Source organism: Kogia breviceps, chromosome 5 (genome assembly GCF_026419965.1).
Source record: "Kogia breviceps isolate mKogBre1 chromosome 5, mKogBre1 haplotype 1, whole genome shotgun sequence".
In the NCBI taxonomy this organism is placed as follows: domain Eukaryota; kingdom Metazoa; phylum Chordata; class Mammalia; order Artiodactyla; family Physeteridae; genus Kogia; species Kogia breviceps.
This window is the reverse complement of record NC_081314.1, coordinates 118,233,865-118,261,335: the sequence shown is the minus strand read 5'-3', so window position 1 is coordinate 118,261,335 and position 27,471 is coordinate 118,233,865. Positions and strand designations below refer to the sequence as shown.

Sequence of the window (27,471 nt, the reverse complement as noted above, 5' to 3'; positions counted from 1 at the left end):
TTTTTTGTTCTGAACTGTACAGACCCTTGAAAGTGAATGACCTGAAGGAATGGTAGACTTATTTTCATTGACAGATCAAGTTTTCGTGGCAGTAGCTGTCATTCAATTAAAGCTCTATGTTTGAAGACCCAGAGATTAAAGCACACTCCCCTCCTCTACTTGACCAAGACAATGCTCTCATAATTTTGAAAACTTAGTTCAATTGCCTGTAACAGATACTTATAGAGCTCCCATAGGCAAAACAATAATTTCCTTTAAATATGTTTGGAATAAAGTATATATATAGCACTATTTAAAGTCTATATTTTATATAGACTACTCTAATATGTAATATTTTCAAATATCAATATTGTATCTTATATAATAAATCAACCACAAAAAATGTTCCCCAAACCTTACCTTGGACAGTCAGAGTAGCGGAGGCTTCAGCTTTTCCAACCATATTTTCCGCAACACAAGTATATGACCCCGTGTCACCAGCCATCACCTTCCGAATTTTCAGAGTATGATCATCTCTGATTTCATATCTAGTGACATAACAAAAGAAAGCACCGTTAAGTGACTTTCTACTTGAAAGAATCCATCATTACAAATATGTATTTAGGTATCAAATCATAGGCAACATTCTCTTCAGAGAATTTAAAGCAGAAGGTAAATAATGCAGCATTCCTCTAAGTAAGCATGTGCGTAGAAAAGAGCACTTCTTTTACATTCGTGTGGGCAAAAATATTAAAACTACTTTTTAACAGAATATTTTTAGGCAAAGTTGATGCTTATTTGTTTATTTCCTCAAGCTCCTGTACTCATACTAAAATTTAAGTGACCATTAAATAACTCTTTATTATATGTCAGACTTTAAGCGTTTTGTAGGTTCTATCTTTTAAAATTCTTATAACACCTTATGAAGTATTATGCTCATCTCCATTTGGCAGATGAGAAAATTGAGGCATAGGAAGGTAAGGTAGCTTGGCTTTGGTCTTCAGCTATTTTAATGGCAGAGTTAATATTTAAACCCAGAGAGTCTTATTCTGGAATTCCCTTGCCTTGCCTCATATCTTGCCTTTTCTTAAATGTTGGGTGTCCCTTGAAATTTCACCTTAATCCTCTTTTTACTCTATATGATATCCCTGAGTTATACTATCTAGTTTATATATGGATCGACCACACAAACATTGGCTGCCCCTATTTCACTTAAGCTCCAAATTCATAATCCTGACTATGGATTAGACATCATACCCCCAGAGACACTTAATATTTAATACGTTAGATAAAACTTTTTTTTTTTCTTACCCTATCACATAAAACAACTTCTCCTAACACAACCTACCTATCTTCCTGCACCAGCTCCCTATATATAACAAATCATTCAATTCATCAATTGGGTCTCAGAACTTTCTCTCCATGATGGATCCCTAGCCTATTTCCATCTCATCTCCCAGTTCAGGCGATTCACATCTCTTATCTGGACAACAACAATGGTGATGCAGCCAACAGCATCCCCCCAGCCTTGCCACATTCACGTGATACCCATAATGCTAAAAAAATTATTTCCTCTAAAAAGCAATCCTGTTCATAGTTATCCCTCTTGGCTTCTCAATGTGCAAGCCGTATGATTCAGAATTCTTTAGTCGATACAAAGTCCTGTAAATCTGGCCTCACTATCTCCATCCTGGTTTCCCATAACTTCTTGCCACTTGCGCTGTGTGCCGTCATGCTAAATTTCCACCACTCAAAACAGTCTTAGATTTGTGTCTACGTTGTGATGTCTCTTTCCCTGGAATACTCTTCTCCTCTTTCTTGTTTATCAAATTGATACATATTTTTCAAGACATTGCTTCTATGTCACTTTCCTTTGAGAACTCTCTCCTGATTTTCTGCTCCCATGGGTCTACCTTTATGCAACAAAAGGGTTTGCTGCGTTACTCTGTATCTATCCATACGTGACTCCTTTGGTGAGCTCCTTGACAGCAGAAACTATACCTAAACCATTGCTGTGACCCCCAAACCTAGCAGGGGCTCAAGGTATGTCTGCTGAATGAATGTCTTCACTAGAATGAATGAATGAATGAATGAATGAATGAATGTCTTCACTAGAGAAGACAGCCTAAAGACAGTGCCTGAAAGTTTCATTTCATTACCTCATTCCCTAAGGCTGCGAGTTTATCTCTGCTTCTAGCCAATTTAAGGATTTGACAGATATCAAGAAACTCTGACCTCTTCTACCATTCCCTGGTGATGTTGTAGCTAAGGAAAAGGGAGTCTGCTTTTTAATTGGTTTGTAGTTACATCTTTAGTGCTGTACCTGCCTTCCCTACCTATTCCCATATAAGACATTGGTATTAACTGTAGTCTGGTTGGACAAAGAGAAAACTGTTTAAGGAATGTCACATCTTCCAAGGGTTCCCTGGGCAGGCTGGGGTCATGAACTTACAGTTATCTGTACACTCTCAAAGAAAGCATGGCAACCTTCTGATTCTAATTATCTCTGTTACTATGTCTGGCCCAAGGAGATCAAGGAGTCTAGAGTAGACCTTTCTAATGGCTTATATATGAAGAGTGGTCTGATGAGAACTGTAGAAATTCCGAGTGGATGAATCCCATCATTCAATTCTGATCCATACCTGGATTTGGGCAGTTCCCCGTCATCTTTCCTCCATCGTACTGTGGGCACAGGGTCGCCTCGGGCCTCACATTTAAATTCCGCACTGTCATCCACAGTGACTGCCAAGTTACTAGGTCTCTTCACAAATGATGGTCTCTCTAAAATTAGAAAAAGTCATCTCAAAAAAACAAAAAATACAGATGAACAAACTAAAAGCCATTTTAGATGTTCCGTAAGAGCAGATTTATAATTTAAAATATCATTTAGAAAATTATTCCACTGAGTTCCCTACTTCTCCTCCCTAGGTGTAGTGTTTCCTCCTAATTGTCTTCCTATGTCTTGGCTACTTTATCTCAGGCTGCTTTACTGATTTCTTCTGTCTTTTTTCCAGCCCCCAAAATATTGGCTTACCTTCTAGAAAAGGTCATTTCTTTCTCCCTTGTATAAAGATACTAAATAATAATAAGAGATAAGCTTTACAGTGAGCAGATCAGATAAAATTGCACTTACCTAAAACAGTTAGCTCTGCTACTTCACTTTCACGTTCCCCGACCATGTTGGTACCAACACAAACGTATTTGCCAGCATCACTTTTGCGGGTGTAAGTAATCATGAGCTTTCCTCCTCGTATCTTAAAAAAAAGTTTCACGTGCCTATCATTAAAATTGCTATAGTAATTTTTACATGACAGAGGTCTTCGTAAGTGAAGTCTATTTTCTAAGCATGTAAAGAAAGACTGATTATATCAAAAAGCTGCTGTGTAGTATTTACTCTATAGGTAATAACTTTAAACAGAATTTATTCCAAAGGTACAATATAAAAGAGGCAAAACATTTTTACTTACCTACATTTCTCGTAAAGTAATTATATTCTATATAACTAGAAATCTGGTTTTCCAAACCAACCAAGTTCTTTCATATTATTTAATTAAATGAAAACCAAAAACATTGTGTGAACAATTTGGTTAGCAACTGGAAAAAAGAAAAAGGAAATTCTTTTTTTTTAATTGAAGTATAATTGATTTACAATGTTGTATTAATATCTGCTATACAGCAAAGTGATTCAGTTATTCATATATATATACACATTCTTTGTTTATCTTCTTTTCATTATGGTTTATCACAGGATATTGAATGTAGTTCCCTTTGCTATACAGTAGGACCTTGTTGTTTAGGATATTCTTAATAGCATATGACAATAATTAACATGTAAATACATATTAGCTATACGTAATTTCAAGGAAGCATATTCTAGTATTACAAGATGTGGAAATAAAAATGTCTCTAATTACTTAATTTGCCAGAGTTGCTTTAAGCAAATATATCTTAATTTCCAAAACATTACAGAACCTGACCTGTCCTAAAAAACATAAGTGTCTCTGCTGTCCAAACGGTTTCCTGGGGACTTAGGAGGCAGAGACCAAACAGATCCCAATAAATCATCTGGAAAGTCATTTGGGTACTCTCTTGAAAACTTAATTATTTGAAGAAGGATTAATTACAAATGTAAGCAGACTTCCAGTACAATATGTAAGCCAAAGCTAACCATGAATTAAGATTGGGATGCGGAAATTGAACTATCTTTACTTAATTTAATATTCTTTTGGTGGGGAGTAAAGTTCAATTATCCCTGAATAACTATAATGCTCTGAACCTTAGAAAGGTTTTGTCAGGGATAACTTCCAGAATGTTTATTCATGGAGGTTTTGACCTCACAGTTATTTTGTACAGTATACAGATTAAACAAAGGCGGAAAGAAAAAAATACAGAAAGTAAGGAAGGAGGGAAGGAAGGAAGGAAAGAACCATTCAAATAGAATTTTTTTTTCATCCTACACTGGGAGTTCGTTGAAACTACTACTTTATAAAGGTGGGGTCACACTGTTTTGGAATGCCTAAATTGCTTTATTTCAATACAGACATCCAAACTAGATATTGCGACCAAGTCTTTATGTGTTAGGACAAACCAAATATTAACAGAGCAGTTTTAATTTTTGTGCCTTTAGAACTTGACATTTTTTCAGTCCTTTTATTTAAAAAATGACCGTGATTCTCTAGGTGTCATTATAAAAATCATCCAGGGACTTTTCCCTGCATTGCTCATGATTCTATCCCTCATGCTTAGAAAAATGTCTGCATATAATAGTCACTCGAAAGATTTTTGATGAATGCAAACTGCTTTTGTAGACAAAATTAGTCTATTATCCACTGAAGTATTTTCATAAAGGTTTATAGCAGCTACAAGATATATTAATGATAGATTTATTGTTTTCATATATACTTACCTGTTTTCGAACAGAATAAATAAAAAGAACAAATAAATGTCACATGAAAAGAAAAATACCTTCCAAAAGTTAATTACTGTCAATATTTTATGAGCATTTTTCTTTTGTACCTCCCTCTCTCTCAATATAGATATAAATAGATATAGAAATATAGATATACAATATACATTACACATACACACTTTTACTAAAGTAAAATCATGTGATTCATGCTTTTCTTTTTAAAGTTGCATTTTCAACTCAATAATATCCTACAAAGCACAAAGGAGTCCACCACAGTAAAGAATTATCATACACCCCATATGTCAATAGTGCTGAGGTTGAGAAACTTTGTTCTAAAGACCTGGCTCTGGCCTAAGGATAAATGCTGAATTAAAATAACAAGAGGAAGGAGGGATTAAAATCATGTAATACCATTAATGTTTACTCTATTTGGAAAAATCATTACTGAGAGTCCCCAGGTTAGTATAAATATGCCTACACAACTTCCATCCCATTAATAAGACAATTTCACTATAAAACCTTACATTCTACTCTATACTCACTGGCAATAATGGTTCAAAACCCCAAAGTGAACATTACAACTTAAATGGAAAATCAAACAAGCCTCACCAAACCTGGGAGAAACTTATTTCCTTGGAGATGATAGAGACAGAAATTGACAAAAGTGAAGGAAGAAACAACAAAGTACTGAAAACAGAGAAACACACAAAATAACCAATGAAAATGGTAGTCTTCAGTTTCTACAAGTTCAAATTGATTTTGGCATTATGTCAATGGCTGAATTGAAACAGAGCAAACCAAAAGCCATAATTCTATTCTCTATGATCACAAATGTGGACTGCATGGTGGCCTGTTCTTTTCAATAAACAGAAGAATAGAAAAAAACGTAGTGCTATAACCCCGATCAAATATGATGTACCAGCTTTAAAGCAGTACCTGCTATCAACAATCACCGTTTTATATTGTCATATAAAAATATTGATTGTAAAGGGTGACTCTACACATTCTAAATCTTAGTGCTCCTTTGTAAACCCAAAATGGTCATTTCCTCTCTCTACAGAGAAAGGAAGAATATGTCCAGCACATACAAAACACCATAAATGTGAAAATAGCACTATTTAAAACAAGCTAAGAAATATTTCTTGGCAGGTCTCTTCCTGCAGCTGGATCTGACAGCCAAATTGTAAACCTATCAAAAATGAGTTTGTATAATGAACAGACACAATGTTAAACACTGCACTGCAGCAGTTCTACTTCAATTAACCTAACAGGGTAGTGGAGAGGCAGAAGGAGTTAAGTTTTCCCACAATATGGCACCTAGCCTATGTCAAAAATCGAAGTAGAGGTCCCACTTCCTCATTACCATCTACCTTATCAGCCTGCAGTAGTAACCACATTAGAAGCCCACATTTCCATAAGCTCTAGACAGCGCTTAAAGGGGGACCTCAGCTAACTATGTACTAGATGAAAACAAAACAAAAAAGGTCCCAGTGGTGTTGCTACTTTTGGGGAAGGAGACAGGAGGAGAAAGGAAAAGGTGGTAAAAATGTTAAAGTTTCAAATATCTTTACACTTTATATTTTTCTTCAGAACAGTTTCAGATTAACAAAAAAGTTTTAGTGACATTAAGGTATGGAATACCTCAATGTACTTGATATATAGGATTCTTATATACTAGCATTTTCCCTTTAAGAAGCTATAAATGATTATATTCCTTAGGGGTAAAAACCTCTCCTAGTACTTAAAGACTTCTCTGAAGTAGTTGAAAATCTCTTCTAGAATGCTTTCATCTCCTTTATTGCATTGTTTACTGAGTAACAAGATGATATAGAAAAAATCAGGTATAAGATGTAGCTTTTCAAACAAAAGTGAAGAGAATTATTTCATATTTCTGGTAAGCGTGAAAAACCACAATCAGAATTCTTACTTCCAGAATACAAGAAGGAACATTATCTTTGCACATATAGAAGCATGATTTCTTTTAAAAAGTAAATTAAGTAAGCTTTTTGTCTGGTTATTCTATGGCATATACAGCTCACCCTGCAATCAGTGCTTAAAATCAGAAATAAAGATGAACTTAAAATGAACTCCTTGGTATGTCGTCATTTTCTACCCTAAAGCAAGTCAGGTGATTTGCAGTATCTGTTACACAGGAATTGTTTTTCAGGCATCACCCCAACAATGTTATCCATACACCTCTAGGTTAATATACTAAACCAACTGGGGCTAATTAACTAGTTTGATTACACAAAATCTTTTCTGCTTTTAATTACATTAACCTAATGTGACTTGAATTCAGCAGACCAAAAACGAAACCACTAATTATATTAAAGTCTTCAAAGATGATTTCAAATTGCTGACCACAAACTGTCATATAATTTATCTCATTTCCTTTAGTAGATTTTGCATTCAAAATCTGTGTTTCTTACTATAAATACTATTTTTAAAATAGATACTAACAATGGATTAAAAGAACACTGATTTAGAATGCTAAAAGAGATATATGTTTAAACAATATACCATAAGATGCAAATAGGTGTCATTATACCAATGAGAAATTGTGCAGTCCTTAACTTTTACAGTTTTCTATAAGATTAAAGACTCAGAAATATTCATTTACAGTAGTAAAGACTTAATAAGCAGGGTTAATAGGAGGACTAAAAATTTTAAAGCACCCAGGTTTAGAAATTATTTTTTCTGAAACACTTGATTCTTTACCACTGTTTTCATACTGTTTTGCAAAGTAAATGAGATGAGACGTTTTGAATTATAGTCTAGTGTATCATCCTTAAACAATTCACTAAGTCTCTTTGGGCAGAATATCTCTTCATAGCAATGCTGCCAATTCTGCCTGGATCGTTGACCTGTAGAACAGATATCAAACTGTTGTGAACTAGAAGGGTAGTACTTTGCATGGGTTTAAGACTTCTTAATGACCATGAGATACAGGTACCCCAGATGGCCAGTCACAGCCCCCAGACATTCTCTTTGGTGAACCAAACTGCAAGGCAGTTTTGGATGGTTCCTAAGGACTCCTCTCAACAGAGACATGTAAAGAAGAGTCACAGTAACAGCTTTTATTTCTTTAACATTTAGCATTAAATCAACAACAACAACAAAAATAACCTCCCCCCTCAAAAAAAAAAAAAGATATATTGTTTGATCAGGGAGCAGAGAATGGGAGGAAATGGAAAAATACCCATTACTTTCCAATCTGGTTGCAAGAGTGGTATCAACTTTTAATGTAAACAATTCCGACTGAAGCATCCATACCTTCTAACATATACCATAGTACCTTTCAAAATCAATTATGCTTTGTTGCATTCTAAATTAAGGAAAAGCACTGGTGGTAGTGTAATTATATTGTACAAATGATAGGCAAAGGGTTGGATAAAATACATGTCTCATAGCTGTCTAAAAAAATTATAACCAAGTAAAAGATAATTCATATAATTCAGATCTTATACAATATCAAAGAATACAGTATTTCTTACTTGGCAATATTTCTTACTTACACTCCCAGGTAAGCAGTTCCTTAAGAACTGTTAGTAAAAAAGCCATGTCTAGAATGAAATAATTTCATGTTTTCTAATCATGGTTGAATATCATGTGTAGGTACTTTATATTTTTGAATATACACATTCATAATTTTGCTGTTTCACTCTTTGGAACCTAAATTTTAATGGAGTTAGTAAGCAGATAAAAATTTAAGTTTTTGAAAAATTTCCACTATCAAAAACCATTGATATAGGACTTCCCTGGTGGCACAGTGGTTAAGAAGTCACCTGCCAATGCCGGGGACATGTGTTAGATCCCTGGTCCGGGAAGATCTCACATGCCCTGGAGCAAAGAAGCCTGTGCGCCACAACTACTGAGCCTGTGCTCTAGAGCCCATGAGCCGCAACTACTGAGCCCACGTGCCGCAACTACTGAGGCCCGTGCGCCTGGAGCCTGTGCTCTGCAACAAGAGAAGCCACCCCAATGGGAAGCATGTGCACCGCAACAAAGAGTAGCCCCCACTCGCCACAACTAGAGAAAGCCCGTGCACAGCAATGAAGACCCAATGCAGCCAAAAAATAAATTAAAAAAAAAATTTTAAAAAAACATTGATATGGGCTTCCCTGGTGGTGCAGTGGTTGAGAGTCCACCTGCCGATACAGGGGATACGGGTTCGTGCCCCGGTCTGGGAGGATCCCACATGCCGCGGAGTGGCTGGGCCTGTGGGCCATGGCCACTGAGCCTGCGCGTCCGGAGCCTGTGTTCCGCAACGGGAGAGGCCACAACAGTGAGAGGCCCGCATACCGCAAAAAAAAAAAAAAAAAAAAACCAAAAAAACACATTGATATGAAACAATTTATATCTACTACTCTCGTCACCATCAACACTTTTCTTAAGTATAAGAAAAAATTTCAAGGACTTAAGCTTTATTTATTCTATTTATTTGTACTAATCTTGTCACACAAAATGTTTTTAAAAGTGGTATCGTGTATCTATAACAACATAATTTCATATTAAAGTCTCAAACATAAGTTTTATTTTAGATAGATAAATAAACAATAAACCATGGTTAGCTAAATCACAGTTCCCCTTCCTGGCTAACAAAGTTTATTTCCTTTCTACTTTTCATAAAGGCTACTGCCTCTCAATATATTTTCCAAAAAAAATTCAACTCTTTCTATTCCTATTTTATACTGGTTCACAGAGACCTCAAAAAAAAGGAGAGAAAAAAGGAGAAGGAGGAAGAGGAGGAGGGGGAGAAGGAAAAAGAAATGCATTGTCTTAAATATTTCCCACTCAAGTTTCTTGATGAGATGTGATCTGGTTTCAAACTAGTCATCCAAAAGCTGTTAGGCAAAGCTGGCGTGTACTCAGGACCAGTTCAATATGGACTCGTGATACAAAATGAGAGTGACTGTGTCTCTTGGATGGGTTAAACTAAGAAAAAATAGATTATATGCTAATATTTACAATACTTTTTTACTATAGATTATAAAAAAAGTAGTTAGATTTCATTCACACTGTAAAAATTTTTCACCTGAATGATACTAATCCACTTACTTGTCCATTCTTCTGCAAAGCTCCCTTCCTCTTTATAGCCTACTTATGGTATGAACAATGTTCATGAGATTTTCATGAAAAAATCTTTTACAACAAAAGGATGCCTGGATAAGTACATATACATCGTAAAGAAATTATGAAAATGACAAATTGGAAACACATGACCATTCCACATTTTACTTGGTGACATTAAAAGGAACAGCATTACAAGGAAAAAACCACAACTTATTGTAGGTCTTTCAACTGTTCTATTAGGAGTGGAATTGAGAGGAAAAACAGGCAATTAGGATCTCTCCATTGGCATCCCATATCTGCTTGGGCTACATGCATACAAGAGAACATGATCCAATTTCATTTGTTTGCTGGTACACTTTACAATATCATTTAAAAACCAACATGATTTCTGCCAGGAGTTTAAACACACTCGATCATCAGAGAGAAGCAACAAGAGACTCATGCAGTAAAAGCAATTATCCCAGTGGGGACACGTGGCTCTCTACACAGCTTGGTGATGCTGTCAGCTGAGAACACAGGCCTGGGAGAATCGCTGCCTAAGACTATGGCAGCTGCATTTCTCTGTGATTTTCATTTCTCCGACTCAACTTCTCATTTCTTCCTCATAGCGATTTATAAATTGGTAGTTGGCTCTTTGCTGCCACAGAAGCACACCTAGGATAATTCGATATAGACTATATCAGGAAGAGCTGTATTGCTAATTGCAGGCAAGTGGGAGCCACCCTGCAGAGAGGCATAGTTAGTTAAAGGGAGAGGATGATTTTCTTTGTGAAGGTATAAATTATTACCTTTCTATCTATCTAGTTTATATCACTGGAGGATCTTGCCATGAATCCTAATTTTAACAAGGAATAATAGAAAAAAGAAACCCAGTCTCCTTAAAAGACACCTATTTTGCTTCCTTCAGCGTGGCTCAAAGTCAATATGAAGACTTGGGTTTGGCATTTTCTCTTGAGCGCCCATTTTCTTGAACCAGTCAACCGGGAAAGCCATCTCTAATTTATCGTATTCTAAACCAGGGGCAGACAACTGCCGAATGCTGGTGAAATGGAGAGCAGATGAAACAGTGAGGGCTTTTAGTTGATTCCCCAGGTATCTGGTTCCCAAGTCATTAAGATCAGAACCCAAAAGAGAATCCTATAAAAAGGAGGCAATATAAAGAGTGGTTTGGGAAGAAAACAGCCTTTGCTAGCTATCCCCCCAAAGTAAGTAAGTCGATCGATCTTTACCTCTGAAAATTCTACGTATTTCATGGTAGTATTCTGCATATATATGAGAAATTAATTTAGTCCCTAGCCATTAAAGTTAATGTATTGGTTCCTTCACAGGTCTCATGAAACAATGTCCTGCTGTTTTAAAGGTAAAAACAAAGTCTTATGGGCAATTTTCACTTTCCTACAAAACCAGGATTGCTTTTTATCACCTCTTCCAACCATCTGGCTATAATTCTGAATTTACATACAGTCACTATTAGGACAGCCTGAAATAAAAATCTATGAAGGAATTATGACTATACTCTAGAAATAAAGATGACAAATGCTCATCATATCTGAGGGGAGAAAAGCTCATTTTCAAACACTTGGCTCTTTTGAGTTACAAGCGGACCAGATGAAAATACTTTTCAAATAGTAAATCTTTTTTCCTCACCATGGGTTCTTATGCTTAGCTCTTTTCTCCAATTTTGGTCCAGTGTGAGAATTTCCCTCACCACCAAATGCCTTGCTCAGATAATGCCTTTTCCAGAGACACTATTTTGTTACTCTTGAAATTTAAATTCATATATTATGAAGAAGACATATAACCATGGCAGACAAAGTCAAACCAAGGTTGAGTATATAAGGGATTCTTGGATTTAGAAATGCAGCATGACTTTATGGAAATGAAGTACAGAAATTAACTAAGGAGACTTGCTCTATGGAAACATATTTGTAACTTGCAAAAAAAAAAGCAATTAAAGCATTTAATACTGTTTATTAAGATTCTATACAAGTATGAAGATCCCTAAAGTAGCTACAAATTGAAATAAACACTCATTCCCATTCTGTGGTATTTTAATCTAAAAGAGTCAAAGGAGAACAAGAAGAGACTTGCAAGTGACAGGCTTAATTGATTAATCAGAGTCAAGGCTCATCAGACAGGGTCGGTCAGAGATTCAATACCCATATGGCCAGTTGCTTCACTCTTTTATTGATCACAAGACTCTGCCCGAACCTAGCTCTCTTATTTGGCAAATGTATGCCTCATTTCATAAGGGACAGATGATAAGATAAAAGACGATAAGCCCCTCTCCTCCACCACTGCACATGGTAAAAAAAATGAAAATATATCTACATACTACCTAAGAGAAAACAAGTAGGCTAATTTACACATGTAAGGAAGAGAATAAAATTTTAGGAAGAAAGGTCTGAGCTAGGGCTTAAATGAACTCTTTTCAGTGGGTTACATTAACCTTCAGAATTATCCACATGTACTTCTATTTCCTGAGAACTCATGGTTAACTTGAGGACAAATAAGAAATCAAAATAAATGCATCCTGCCCCTTATAGTTCTATAGTTATCTGTGAAAACAAAAGAGAAAATGTCTATCTGAAGAGTATTTCAAACACCATTTGGAGTGTACTTGTTTGTGATAATCCTCCTCAGCCATAAATGGTTCGGTTCCTCAGTCAAGACAAAAACATACTGAACAGAAAATGTAGTGCAAAAAATATTAATGCTGTTAAGGATCTCAGTGTTTTGGATTGCTCCTAACCCTAAGGCTATGAGTTGTAATGTTTGAACTTTTATTTGAAATGCAGAATTTTGTGACTCCTAGGTTGCTTCCATACAAACCTAAATAGGAGGTTTCAGGATTGAGTAGAGGGAAAGGTTTTGGTGTTAATGATATCAATCAGGGGGAAAATGAAGGTGCAAGATAAAGTCAATATGAAACAAAAACAAAAACAAATAAAAAACTTGATCTTATGCTTCTTGCTTCTCTTCTATATAAAACAGAAGTTCTACAATGGCAAGGAGTTTGTTGTATCTCTCGAATCTTGCTCAACACCCACATAGACAGCACACTATCAGATTTTTCAAGATCTGAGATGTAGGATACATGGAATTCTTTGATTTCAGTCATCATCTCTTCATAAAAAGGCTTGATATTTTAGAATTTATGTTAGAAGTACACTCTTTTCTATTGTCTTGTGGAAGACAAATTCAAATTCTGATGACTTCATACAAAAATAATAAATACATTGAAAATTTCTAATGTTTCAATAGGAGTTTTTAATGACTTAACAACTGGAAAAACCTGAAAAAGATTATGTCCTAAGTGTAAAATGCTTTTGGCAGTTTTTTCCACAAACATATGAAAAATACATCAGTGAACCTGTGGTAAATTTTGTAAATGTACTACTGTATTTAAACAACAATCTGAAATATCATTACCGTTGTGATTAATGAGAACCATGATGCAGCAATATGTGCTGTGTATATGACATTGCTGCATGCATCATCCTTCATTTTCACAACAGTCTCACGGGTGACGTATATTTTTCTATTTGGGGATGAGAAAACGAATGCTCAGAGAATATCAGAAACTTGCTCCAGATCATTTAGTAAGTGATTGGAGTTCATTCTACATAAATCCAAAGTAAAGTTTACATAGTACACTTTCTTTTGGACAGAAAACTAGAGCTCATGTTTTCTGTGCTTCTCATGCCACAAACTACAAACTAGCAATGTCTCGTATAGATTGCGAGAACCAATGGCTTGGCGAAGAAATAGGTGCTATTGGTGGACCTCCCTGAGTCCGTTAGATTGATGGCCTTCCATCTATTACACTCCATGTTTAAGCCTGAGTGATTGGGATAGCCAATCTAATTGCCATTAATCCATCTAGCTGCCAGTGGAAAAGGTGTGCATGTTTACATTTCACATATGCATGTGCTCTTTGCAGGCGAAATCTAGTTCGGTCAATATCTTACGTTAGTTCCTATACAGAGGAATAGCTCTTCTTTCCCCATATAAATATGTACTTATTACTATGGTATATTTAAAATTTGAACAGAATATTTATAAGGTTTCCTAACAAAGATGAGAAAATCTGACATGATCTTTTATAAGCATGATGTATGTAGCAATATGGTGATGTGATGCATCTAGGAGAGAGAAGAGTGACACCATGAATGTTAAAAGGCAAAGAAATAAGAAATAATGGTTTCCTTAGTAAATTACACTTTATCCACTCAAGGAGACAGAGTTCCATTATTTTCAACCAGTATTATACAGATTGAGTTCACCTGCTTTTGAAATTGTCCCATTCGAGATGATGCTCTTAAAGGTGACTTAGACATGAGCCTTTTCCTAGTATGATCAGCCTTTAAAGCTTTGTGATCACCTAGATTTGTAAGATTTAAGAAGAGAAAACCTGTGCCATCTGTTAGTAATTTTGTTAATGCACACCGGATTATTTTACAAGTGTATGATTTATCATATTATCAAATTCTTTGAGCTTAAGGAGATAAAAATTGAAGTGGTCAGATGTTACCAACAGAGTGTTAGTACTTTTAAAACAACTCACCTTTAGACAAAAGAAATGCAGAATCAGCATTAGTTTAGAGAAGACATCAGCCTCAGTATAAGATTTGGGATTATTTTTGGAGAGAGCTTCTTTAAAAGTGACAATATGAACAAGTTGGAGAAATAGATAAAACGAATTTTAGCCAATTATAAACTATGAAAAGGAAATCCCAACCCCTTTGCTCAGATTAAAAATAATTTTAAATTTAAAGGCTTAAAATAATTTCTTTGATTTCTGCATTTTGAACTATGTTTTAAGGAAAGAATGCTGTACGATCAAATGTACTTTTGAAATCTACTACTTTGCTTTTAAAGATTACAATTCATTCCTCCTGTGGTAAACAGAAAAATAAAATTATGTCTGGGCCATCATGAGCAAACACCAAAATCACAAGCATTTAGAAAAGTCAACTTTTTAAAAACAGAATTTATGAAAAAGTACTCTGATATCATATAAATATTTTCCAAATTATAGGCAAGATTTATAAGCAAGGTTTTAAGATAAATTTTAAAACTAAATCTTTAGAGAAACATTTAATCCGTGATTAATAGAACATTGAAAATAAAATAAACTGGTTGGAACACCATCCTTGAAACCACAGAAGACTGTACCTTTAATTTGGCAAACTACTTTAACATATAATTAAACAAAGTGCTCCCAGACAGTAGTAAAATTCCACTAGTCCTTGGCTATTTGGAAAAATGTAATGGCCTGATCAAATATATCAAAGTGCTTGGAAAGTGAAGAAACTCAGCTGCTTGAGTGAGCATGCACTATAAGGAAAACACAAACGGGACAACAACATTTGTAAGTCAGCTATCTAAGTTAATCAGAAATTCCTATTAGGAGCTCTGTCTCTGACCATGTGTGTTCATTCTGTAGAGTTATAATACTTCTGGTAGTATACTGTATTGATAATTACTTTGAATTATGAGTTATAACTCTTTTTTAGCTGTTTGCTCAAATTTCTGAGACACCTTCTGCTTCCTGGAAGATCTCCTCTGACGGAAGGATCATGGATGCTGAGCAGCAGTATACATCCACATCAGGTTTGGGCCCAGTGAATTTCAGGAGTTGGCAGAATTCCGTACCAAAGGCGGCTTAGGCGGATCTGCCAGGCACTCCTGAAACTAACATTTAGGTGGGACTAGATTTTGGAAAAATATTCAAAACTGTTTTGGAGGAAACGTATTTGGAAAAAAATTCAGAAGGCCAGAATCATCTTGAGAGATCTAAAAGAGTACTGACACTCAACATTAACACAAAGCTGCATAAAAAAAATCTATATTGTACAATACCAAAACTGTTCAAGAGTATTCTGATTTTTCACATACGTTAGGACTTTTACTCATATGGAAGTTCATTACACTCCTTAGAGGAAAATTAAAAGTTAAATTATAGTATATTGTTTCCTGAAGTCACCAAAGATTATTTGTTAAACTAGACAATATTTTATCTGGCACTCTTTAGCCTCTGCTACTTTATCTCTGCATCCAAACATAAGTGTACCCTCTCTGCAGTACTTCAGTCATTTTAAATGGACTTACAAGGATTTTATTAGGAATTACAACTAGGTGTCTCAAGGGACCCAGAGAAAAATGGGCACACAGACTATAAATTACAGAGGCCCCCTAAAAGTATATGGCATCCAGAAGGAGACTCATATATTTGTACACTTAAAAAAAAACTGACTGAAACAGGATATACCATTTTTATCAGCGTTGTTTTTTGCTTGTTTGTTAGTTTGCTTGTTTTGTCCACTGAATAATACAAAAGCGTTTTTTTCATTCTGAATTTAAAAATCTTTGGTCTCTTACCTCTCCAAGTTATTAATATCAATGCAGAATGAACATTAACTGAAAATCAAGACAGCACTACTTAAAATAACACCGTACAATAAGGCAGTTATTGTGAGTCCTCAAAACACTCTCACTGCTCTGGTTTGATTCTCATTATGAGCCTAATAAATAGGGAAGATATTATTAGCTTAGTATTTTCAACAATTAAAGGATGTGACCAAGGTCTAGTTATTAATGCAGTTTCAAAAAAGGAGCTTCACAGTTGTAAGAGGGAAGTTTATAGCAATACAATCATACCTTAAGAAACAGGAAACATCTCGAATAAACAACCTAACTTTGCACCTAAAGCAATTAGAGAAAAAAGAACAAAAAACCCCCAAATTTAGCAGAAGGAAAGAAATCATAAAGATCAGATCAGAAATAAATGAAAAAGAAATGAAGGAAACAATAGCAAAGATCAATAAAAGTAAAAGCTGGTTCTTTGAGAAGATAAATAAAATTGATAAACCATTAGCCAGAATCATCAAGAAAAAAAGGGAGAAGACTCAAATCAATAGAATTAGAAATGAAAAAGGAGATGTAACAAATGACACTGCAGAAATACAAAAGATAATGAGAGATTACTACAAGCAACTCTATGCCAATAAAATGGACAACCTGGAAGAAATGGACAAATTCTTAGAAATGCACAACCTGCTGAGACTGAACCAGGAAGAAATAGAAAATATGAACAGACCAATCACAAGCACTGAAATTGAGACTATGATTAAAAATCTTCCAACAAACAGAAGCCCAGGACCAGGTGGCTTCACAGGAGAATTCTATCAAACATTTAGAGAACAGCTAACACCTATCCTTCTCAAACTCTTCCAAAAGATAGCAGAGGGAGGAACACTCCCAAACTCATTCTATGAGGCCACCATCACCCTGATATCAAAATCAGACAAAGACGTCACAAAGAAAGAATACTACAGGCCAATATCACTGATGAACATAGATGCAAAGGTCTGCAACAAAATATTAGCAAACAGAATCCAACAGCACATTAAAAGGATCATACACCATGATCAAGTGGGGTTTATTCCAGGAATGCAAGGATTCTTCAATATACACAAATCAATCAACGTGATACACCATATCAACAAACTGAAGGAGAAAAACCATATGATCATCTCAATCGATGCAGAGAAAGCTTTTGACAAAATTCAACACCCATTTATGATAAAAACCCTGCAGAAAGTAGGCACAGAGGGGACTTTCCTCAACATAATAAAGGCCATATATGACAAACCCACAGCCAGCATTGTTCTCAATGGTGAAAAACTGAAACCATTTCCACTAAGATCAGGAACAAGACAAGGTTGCCCACTCTCACCACTCTTATACAACATAGTTTTGGAAGTTCTAGCCACAGCAATCAGAGAAGAAAAAGAAATAAAAGGAATCCAAATAGGAAAAGAAGAAGTAAAGCTGTCACTGTTTGCAGATGACATGATACTATACATAGAGAATCCTAAGGATGCTACCAGAAAACTACTAGAGCTAATCAATGAATTTGGTAAAGTAGCAGGATACAAAATTAATGCACAGAGATCTCTGGCATTCTTATACACTAATGATGAAAAATCTGAGAGTGAAATTAAGAAAACACTCCCATTTACCATTGCAACAAAAAGAATAAAATATCTAGGAGTAAACCTACCTAAGGAGACCAAAGACTTTTATGCAGAAAACTATAAGACACTGATGAAAGAAATTAAAGATACAAATAGGTGGAGAAATATACCATGTTCTTGGATTGGAAGAATCAACATTGTGAAAATGACTCTACTACCCAAAGCAATCTACAGATTCAATGTGATCCCTATCAAATTACCACTGGCATTTTTTACAGAACTAGAACAAAAAATTTCACAATTTGTATGGAAACACAAAAGACCCCAAATAGCCAAAGCAATCTTGAGAACGAATAATGGAGCTGGAGTAATCAGGCTCCCTGACTTCAGACTATACTACAAGGCTACAGTAATCAAGACAGTATGGTACTGGCACAAAAACAGAAATATAGATCAATGGAACAGGATAGAAAGCCCAGAGATAAAGCCACACACATATGGTCACCTTATCTTTTTTTTTGTGGTACGCGGGCCTCTCACTGTTGTGGCCTCTCCTGTTGCGGAGCACAGGCTCCGGATGCGCAGGCCCAGCAGCCATGGCTCACAGGCCCAGCCACTCCGCGGCATGTGGGATCTTCCCGGACCTGGGCTCAAACCTGTGTCCCCTTCATTGGCAGGAGGATTCTTAACCACTGTGCAACGAGGGAAGCCCAAAATAATACTTTCTATAACTGGTACTAAGATAAGAAATACTGAATTTAGGACCAAAACAAGTAGCAAAATTGTATGAAATGTGTCCAGTATAACACTTTACCTGTGGATTTTTTGTTAGGAAACATCTTAAATTTAAGTGTTGTTTGAGAAGGGGTGATCAGGTCTAGTTCATCATGGGAAAATCAGAACAGGCATTGAGAGGTCTGGCTCTTATTCCTGACTCACGATACAGATCCATTAAGTGACTCAGAGCAAATCTACTCCCCTGGCTTCCCTTTCTTTCTTAAAAATGAAGGGACTTGCCCATTTACCATCTCTCCTCAGTTCCATCTCTCAGATTCTGTAAGTATCTGTAAGTCACATTTACAGAAATATATTTACTCACATAATTAACCTGTATAATATCTCTTCCTTCTCTTGCTGATAAGGCAGTGAAAAAAACGTGCTTTAGAAAAAAAATAAATGGTATGGATGATACCTCCTTTCTAATTTATAAGGGAATAAGAAAGTAAATATATCAGTGCATATGGAAATAGAATCAAGTATGTTCATATTAGCAACTTTTCAGTTCTGAGTATACTAGAAGATATTATTATGATTTATATTTCATTCATTTAATATCTGCTCAAGAAATATGTAATGAGCTCCAACCACAAGACAGAGGGAATACGGCTGGCCTTTATGTGTCATGTATATTCGATGAGTAATATATAAGTAATGATTTGCAATAGGTTAAAAGAGAAATATTTAGCAAAAGGAAAAGGAACAGATAATAGGAAGTCAAATCTAGTGTGGAAGTGCAGAGTAGGGCTTTGCAGAAGGCTCCTCTGAAGAACTTGCCTTTAAGTTGGAACTTGAAAATGAGTGAGTTAGACAAAGACGGTGTAGGCATCAAAACATTCCAGGCAGAGGAAATTGGATATGCAAAGACTTTCATAATTCGGTACTGCAAACTCTTAGTATCCAAGCTTTTAAATGCACATCTAACACACAAATAATGAAAATCTAGAGAGCAATAATCTAATAAATACTCACTGGAATTATATTTATAACTATATTGTCATCAAAACTAATTTGTGTGCTAGAATTGAGAAGGCCTTAGTTTATTAAAATCCTTTCAAAAGAGTACTTGGGCTTCACAGGTAGGCCTGAGATGCCTGGCTTTCTTTTTTCTAGTTTCAGCGTCCAAACACGATGAGTGTATGTTTAATTATTTAAATAGAATTACAAGTTACTGGAAAGGTTCAGGATGTTCCTTAGGAAGATAAACCAGCCTTCCTCCACCAATGAACCTCATCCAAATCAGAGCACTTCTCAATTCCCCTGAGAATTGTACATAACTAGAATTGTTCTAGATGCCCAGGAGAAAAGTCAGTTTATTACACAGAGTGGATGCCTTAGGGCATTAGGGCTTAATTCTCTTGTGGAACCCCCAGTTGATTACTGCACTTCTCGGTAGGGGTGAACATAGGATTTTAAATTAGTTTCTTAATATCAATATTAGTCTGAGAACTTTACTTACTCATAATATTCACCTGCACTAAATACTCATGGTGTTTCTGTAGAAATTGATTTTTCTCACAGTTGTAAATCAGTATAAATAGAAATTCAGATGAGAAAAAATGCTGGGTCTGTTTTCATATACATATATAGCCTTCTTGTTAATTTAGAAAAGTTGAAATTGCTGTGGCATAAACAGTTCCCGATTTTCCTTTTCCATCAAGTTATTGATTACTAAATTTATCCAGAGTTCAGGCAGGTACAACAATAATCACCAGAATACTGATTACTAATACGTACAGAGTGTGTCACCATTTAAAACGACATACAACATGTATTTCCTCACTGGATTCCCACAAGGACACTGTAAACCAATATAGGTATTATTAGACAATTAATTTCACAGATGGAAATGATGAAATTTATAGAGATCAAACGTCCATAAAATCATGCATACAGGTTTTAAAACGTTGTCTTATAATATATGAAACTGTTTAATTTTACTAATACTGTACTTCAATGACTAAATTTGAAAATTAAGTAGGATAGGATATAAATTTACTTTTTAACTCATTTCTTCAGTCCCATGATTCATATTATAAACTTCTATTTAAATCATGAATAAAATGTTTATTCTTTAAAAAAGATTTCTTAGTCTTTAAAAAATCATGAATAAAATGTTTATTCTTTAAAAAAGATGATATATAATGTGCATGACTGTATGTAAGATGGGCAGAAAACAATTCTGGTTCAATACACCAGTTTCCTTTGACCTTCACACAACAGAACTACATATTTATTTTTCAGGAACACAAATTTAACTTCTCAGGGAAAAGGGGTTCTATGTCATCAGCTGCATTAAGCATGTTGATTTCCTGTAGGGGAGCAGAGGGGAAAAGGAAGCAACGGACACTGAACAATGAAAGAAGCTGGAAGACCAGAGGAAAGCACTAATCGAAGGAAGGGCGGAGGGGCAGATGGCTTAGGAAGGAGACATGTGGGAATTGGGGGGAAAGGAAGTAAATGGCAAGGAGAGGGATGAATGCCACATTTATGAAGGATCTGGAGGACACTGAGGATTTGGATGGGATGTGAGTCAGCTGCTTTTCACCAAAATATCACACCAACAAGGGAAATCAAAGAAGCCTAAAAAGACACACAGGAAGCAGAAAAGGCCTGGAAGAAGAACAGATGACATAAATCAATTCATTTAAACCATCTAGGCTTAGGGTGACCAACTGTCTCAGTTGTCCCAGAACTGAGGGTTATTTTTCTGGGACTAGGGATTTCCAGTGCTAACACCAGGACAGTTCCCTGCAAACCAGGATGGTTGGTCATCCCATCTAAGTAAAAACCTTAAGAAAAGCCTACTAAATTAACCTTTGCTCATCATGTTAAAACACAGAGATGCTGTGAAATTTTTTCCACATTTTCAAAGAAGAATGAATAAAGTCTCAATACGGTTATTTGATAAGTAGATGAAATTGACAATAAAATGGTTTCTGGACTATGGATTTGATAGAAATAAATAACTTATAATGGAAGTATTTCTTTATAATCTAAATTATTTTTTCTATTAAGTAACAAGAAAATCTATGGGACATATAAAACATTTTGTAGCATGCTGCTTTGAAGACAGGTAGGAAAAAAATTAAAAATTCAAGACACAGCTTATCTCAAAGAATAATACAAGTCACTCAAAAATTTTTATGTCACAAAGCCACATACAAAAAAATGGGAAAAGCATGCATTGTTCATCTCTAGATTTTAGCTTAGAAGCTAAGAATTCAGGGCTTCCCTGTGCCGCAGTGGTTAAGGATCCACCTGCCAATGCAGGAGACACGGGTTCAAGCCCTGGTCCAGGAAGATCCCACATACCGTGGAGCAACTAAGCCTGTCCTCCACAACTACTGAGCCTACGCTCTAGAGCCTGCGTGCCACAACTACTGAAGCCCGTGCACCTACAGCCCGTGCTCTAGGTGCAAGGAGAAGCCCACGCACCGCAACGAAGAGTAGCCCCCGCTCACCGCAACTAGAGAAAGCCTGCATGCAGCAACGAAGACCCAATGCAATCAAAAATAAAAATAAATAAGATGTTTTTAAAAAGCTGAGTTTCGAACATGAAAAGAATGTCTTTTAAGCTCCTCTTTTAAATACTAAAATGCAATAATTCAGGATAAATGACGGTGAAAGGTTACTTTGAAGAAACTTACTCTGGAATTTCAGAATTGAGTCCAGGCAGATCTTACCATTTACATTGTATTGTTACTATATTAGTTTTTACAATATTTTATTGTATTTATACAAACTTGTGAAGCTACTATACTACATCAATATTTTCTTCGACTTAATTTTCCATTCATTTATGTAATGTCTCATAATCGCTTAATTTTTCAGCAATAATTTTTGACGTGTGTACAGCTGATGGTATTACAACCTAGCTAATCCACAATTTGGACAGTTAACTATAAAGTACAGTCACTTAAATCATTCTCTGATTCATTCCCTTTTAATATAAGTCCTTCTTGTCCTAAATGCCAAATGGCAAACAGTCATTTATCATCCTCTTTAGATAATCTCCTAAAATCTTTTTAGGTAAGACCTCTAGTGTCCAGAATAAATAATTTTAGTTTATCTGAACTATAACCTTTGGTCGAACTTGACCATTTCTGTGCCATAGTGTGTGAAACTAGCAAACTTCAAATTTTATAGATCTTTGTTATGTTACAGTTTTTATTACTGGACATAATATGGACTAATTCTCAAATGTACCAAGCTTAGTTTCAAAACCACTATAACCTCCATTCTGTGAACTAATCTCTCCAGGCCCTTACAAACTCAAAGACAATATTTCACAACGGAAACTAAGAGTTACGGCCATTCTGAGTTGAAATTTCCATTGATAGCAAATCAGAGTCTTTAATATATGTAGCAAAATCTATAGGACCTATAGAAAATGTTGTCAGTAAAACAAAAGGCAGGTGTCCCCACAGTCAATTGGAGTTAACCACTGTACTAGTGAAATTTTAGTATCTATGTGACAGGGTCAGGATAAAATGGGTCAATATATGTGAAGTGCTTAGAATAGGACCTGGCACATAATAAGTGCTACATTAAGGGTTTAATATCAATATCCTCCTCCTCTTATCCATAAGACTGAATTGACAGGTATAAGTGTGCCATAATGGAAAGAAAATAGCTTATTCATTGAGATTTAAAGGGGATTAAATGAGATAATATTAAGTTTCTGGTACATGACAGGTGCTCAATACACAATAGCTATTGTTATTACTGTGGTAGAGTAGTAAATTGTTGGTGTCCCTACAATAACCATTTCTAAAACTCAACACATTTGTTTGGAAAACTTCAAATTGAAAAAAATAGAATGGTGTTTTTTCAGTTTGTTTTCATGATAGACTTAAGCACAAGAGCTGTAACATTCCAGAAGAGCTGTAACATAAATATTTATTGCATATTTACTGTGTTCCATGTACTGAGGATTTACTATTATTCCTATAAGTAATAATTCATCAATCCAAGTCCAAAGATTTAATTCCTACTCATAAATCATCAGATCTCATATACAAATACATACAACTGTCATTTTGTTTTGTTAAAATAAAGGTATCAATTTGCTAAACCAATTTATCATATGTTGAAGTAAACCATATAGTTGATCTTGTCTCATTAGTACCACCTAGGTACTATTGGATACCTTAATACATTTAACTTATGAATACATTTGTTTTTATGCTTATAAATGAATTAATAAGTTTTATTTAAATCTTCCGTGAGAGATGGGCTATTTCCTTCTGTCTTTATGCCTGCAATTCCTGTAGCTACCACCAGGAGCATTTTGTTTTTGTAGAGAGCCAATACAAAAGATATGGGAAACTGATGCCTCAGACATTCTGCAATTGTGTGACCCCCCCAAAACTAGCCTGATTTTTAACACACTTAACTTTTCGCCAAGGTAACAATATTAAAACTACCCAGGTCTACAAATATAAAATAAATGGCAAATTTTTTAATAAGCTGAATACCTTTTCACAATGTTTTGACATTAGTAAATTTCTCCTCTCTCTTTATCAATGATGATTCACTCCATTCAAAAACCCAAAATCATGCTAAAATTTTTCTTGGGCATTTTTGGGTCTAGTTGTCAGCTTTTATTCAACATAATTCTGTAATTGACAATCTTTATACATAATTCATATCTTTTTTAATCTAGGAAATTATTTGTGATATGTACTTTCAACTGTATTTATCTTTTTCTTTAATTCAAGGGCAATTTTAGTTTTTTAACTGAACACAAATTTTTTTCTCAATATTTAGTATTAGTTGTTTTCTCCAATCTTAACATTCTCAGTTTTTCACTCATACAAAATAATTGTGACTTTAAGTACAATATTTCCAAAATATAATGAAATAAACTCTATATATCATTTTTTATAAAGTACATCAAAATGTTATTCTACACCAAAAAGAAGTCTTTGGTCCTCTGATTCATCTCTATGAGAAAAATTCATTTATTAATAATAATGGTTATGACTAAGTCTCAGACATATGAAGTAAACCTATTTAATCCAGGCTGCCAGTTAAACTACTTCTGTTTCTCGTGCTAAATACACTAAGGTTTAGAAAAAAAAGAACGAACACTAGAGACAAACATCATCTAAGGCCTCCTTCAAATTATTCTAAGAAATACATGCCAAAAAAGTTCTAAAAGATTCTCCTCTCAGGTGCTCAGAATACAGGTCAGTGTAAAAAGAAATGACTTAAGAACATCAAAAAAATACAGGTGCAGCTACAATTCAATTACATATTTTCCTTTTTTATAGGGTGTGGCTTTGTTCTCACAGCTGGGAGAGCTGTACTTTATTTTTTTTTTTTTTTTGTGGTACGCGGGCCTCTCACTGTTGTGGCCTCTCCCATTGCAGAGCGCAGGCTCCGGACGCGCAGGCTCAGCGGCCACGGCTCACGGGCCCAGCCGCTCAGCGGCATGTGGGATCTTCCCGGACCGGGGCACGAACCCGTGTCCCCTGCATCGGCAGGCGGATTCTCAACCACTGCGCCACCAGGGAAGCCCGAGAGCTGTACTTTAAATTTTCAACAAAGAAAGCCACCACATTAAAGAACTCTAGAAATTCTTATAACCAAAACTGTAGCAATAATCATGCAATCTTCACTTGTCTTTCATAAAGAAATTATGTGCTTTAATCTCTTGTTTGTCTGTACTCAACACATTTGGCAAAGTACTTTAACAACAGAAATGAAAACAATCATTCAAAAACAAAGCTCAGGAAAGAAGAATCACATAAAATATCTAATAACCAACATCTCTTAATAATTTACTTCGAATTTTTGAAAAAAAAATTAGAAATAACATCAGGATTCTGTTTCTGTTTTAAGTTTTCGTTTTAATTACTCAATTTTAGTTTTGCCTAAAGGAAGAAATCCAACAAAAACAATTATGATCTAAATAAGAGCAGTAATTTTGTATCCAAACTGCTGATTTTTAATCTATTCATTTCCCTGCATGTGTAGATGTGTTTTACCTCCAGTGTTTTATCAGTTTAACAGTCATAATTTACACAAAACACACAGATGGTCTTAGAAACAGTAAAAGTTTCAGAAGTTACAACTTCCTAGCATATGGAACACTATCGTGGATCATCATTTTGACAGCATTTAAATGATTTTACAATTATTTATACATTAACATCTTGGCATCGTTTCATAGTCATAGGTTATTGCAACTTTAAATTGTTTGATTCCTGAGAGCAGTTGGTTCTTATATTGACTATAAGCTACTAATGGGGGGGGGGGAGCATTGGTGCCCTTTATTTACAGCGTAACATCTTCTAGACAGCAAAATGTAAATGAAAATCCTATAATAAAGTAAGCACTTTGGCATAAACCATAACGTTTCTTCTAATTCAGTATATGATATAACAGGAAGTTCCAAGAATTTTTTAAAAATCCAATTTACCACAGCAGTTTCAAACTATTAATATCACAAAAAAATGCACACACGCATGTGCATACACACAAAACAAAACCTTTAAGATTAACTAAGACTTTTCAAAATGTGAGACCACAACACCTTTATCTTTTAACTGTTGTGTTAGATACAATATAGGAAGAATTGTCTATACAATCCTAACATGTCTGATTTCAATCTTTCCAATTTCTCTTGTACCAGTTCAGTGAGTTTCAACCCCACTCACTGAAACTGCTCTTGCCGAGGTCATTAATGACTGACCGAGTTGTCAATTCCAATGGTCAGTTCTCAATCCTTACATTACTTGATCTACTGGCTGCAAATGATTCAGCCTTAAGGAAGCCTTTAAGGAAGCCTTCAGTGCTTCCTTAAAGCACTATCTTCAGTTGGCTGCTCTTCTAGTTTTCCTCCTTTCTTTCTGACTGCTCCCTTTCAGTCTCCACTGCTCTTCTGCCTCTTTTCCCCCGAGAACTAAAGACTGGATCTCTCTTCCTTTCTATGTATAATCACTTCCTTGGTGATTTCAGTCTCCTGTTTTTCAATAATATGTACATGCTGATGACTCCTATATTCATTAAGATAGGCTACATTAGTCTGTGCTAGGAAATTCTCTATGATTTAATACAACAAAAATTTCTCATTCATTCTACGTGTCCACCATGGGAAGACAGAGGTATGGGGTGGAAAGTTCTACTACACCTAACTCAAGGACCCAGGCTCTTTGGGTGTCCTGGAACACGTGTCCTCCTTGGTTGCCACCTGGTAAAGAGAGAGAGCGCTGGAAGCTCACCCACTAGTATTTAACGTCTTTAATTTTCACTCATAGCTCATGAAGCTGAACCAGCGAAGTCGCCCCGTAGCAAGGAAGCTGGGAAGTGTTTCATCAGTCTAGAAGGAAGGCAGGACTGTACGGTAATGAGTACTTGTTATGTCTACCACAACTCAAATTTTTCTCCAGCCTCAACCTCAACTCTGAATTTCTGACTCATGTTTCCAACTGCCTATTTGACATTTATACTTGGATATCTAATAAGAATTTCAAAATTACAGTGTCTAAAACTGAGTTCCTGATACTTCCCATCCCAAATCTTCTCTTTCTACAATTAATGGCATCTCCGTCAATGGCATCTCGACCTTTGCAGTTGCTCAGACCAATGGATTAAGGTAATCCTCTTTTTCTCACAAGCCACATCCAATCTGTTAGCAAATTCTGTCGGTAATTGCTTCACAGCAGATCCAGAATATAACCTCTCCTCTTCAAACAACCTCCTAAGAGAGTGGTCCAAACCACCATTTCCCCTTTGCCTGCA

At 35.5% G+C, this 27,471-nt stretch overlaps 1 protein-coding gene across 15 annotated transcripts in view; it reads right to left on the bottom strand.

The window, feature by feature from the left end:
• The window catches only part of ROBO1 (roundabout guidance receptor 1), a 1,123,100-nt gene that overhangs the window by 118,529 nt on the left and 977,100 nt on the right, over positions 1–27,471 (bottom strand). For all 15 annotated transcript variants that reach the window (XM_067034889.1, XM_067034895.1, XM_067034892.1 and 12 more), the window contains 3 exons: positions 3,113–3,233; positions 2,622–2,760; positions 400–527 (listed from right to left, as the gene is read on the bottom strand). In XM_067034889.1, the coding sequence (XP_066890990.1) occupies positions 400–527; positions 2,622–2,760; positions 3,113–3,233 (388 nt within the window). The remainder of the gene's footprint in view (positions 1–399; positions 528–2,621; positions 2,761–3,112; positions 3,234–27,471) is intronic.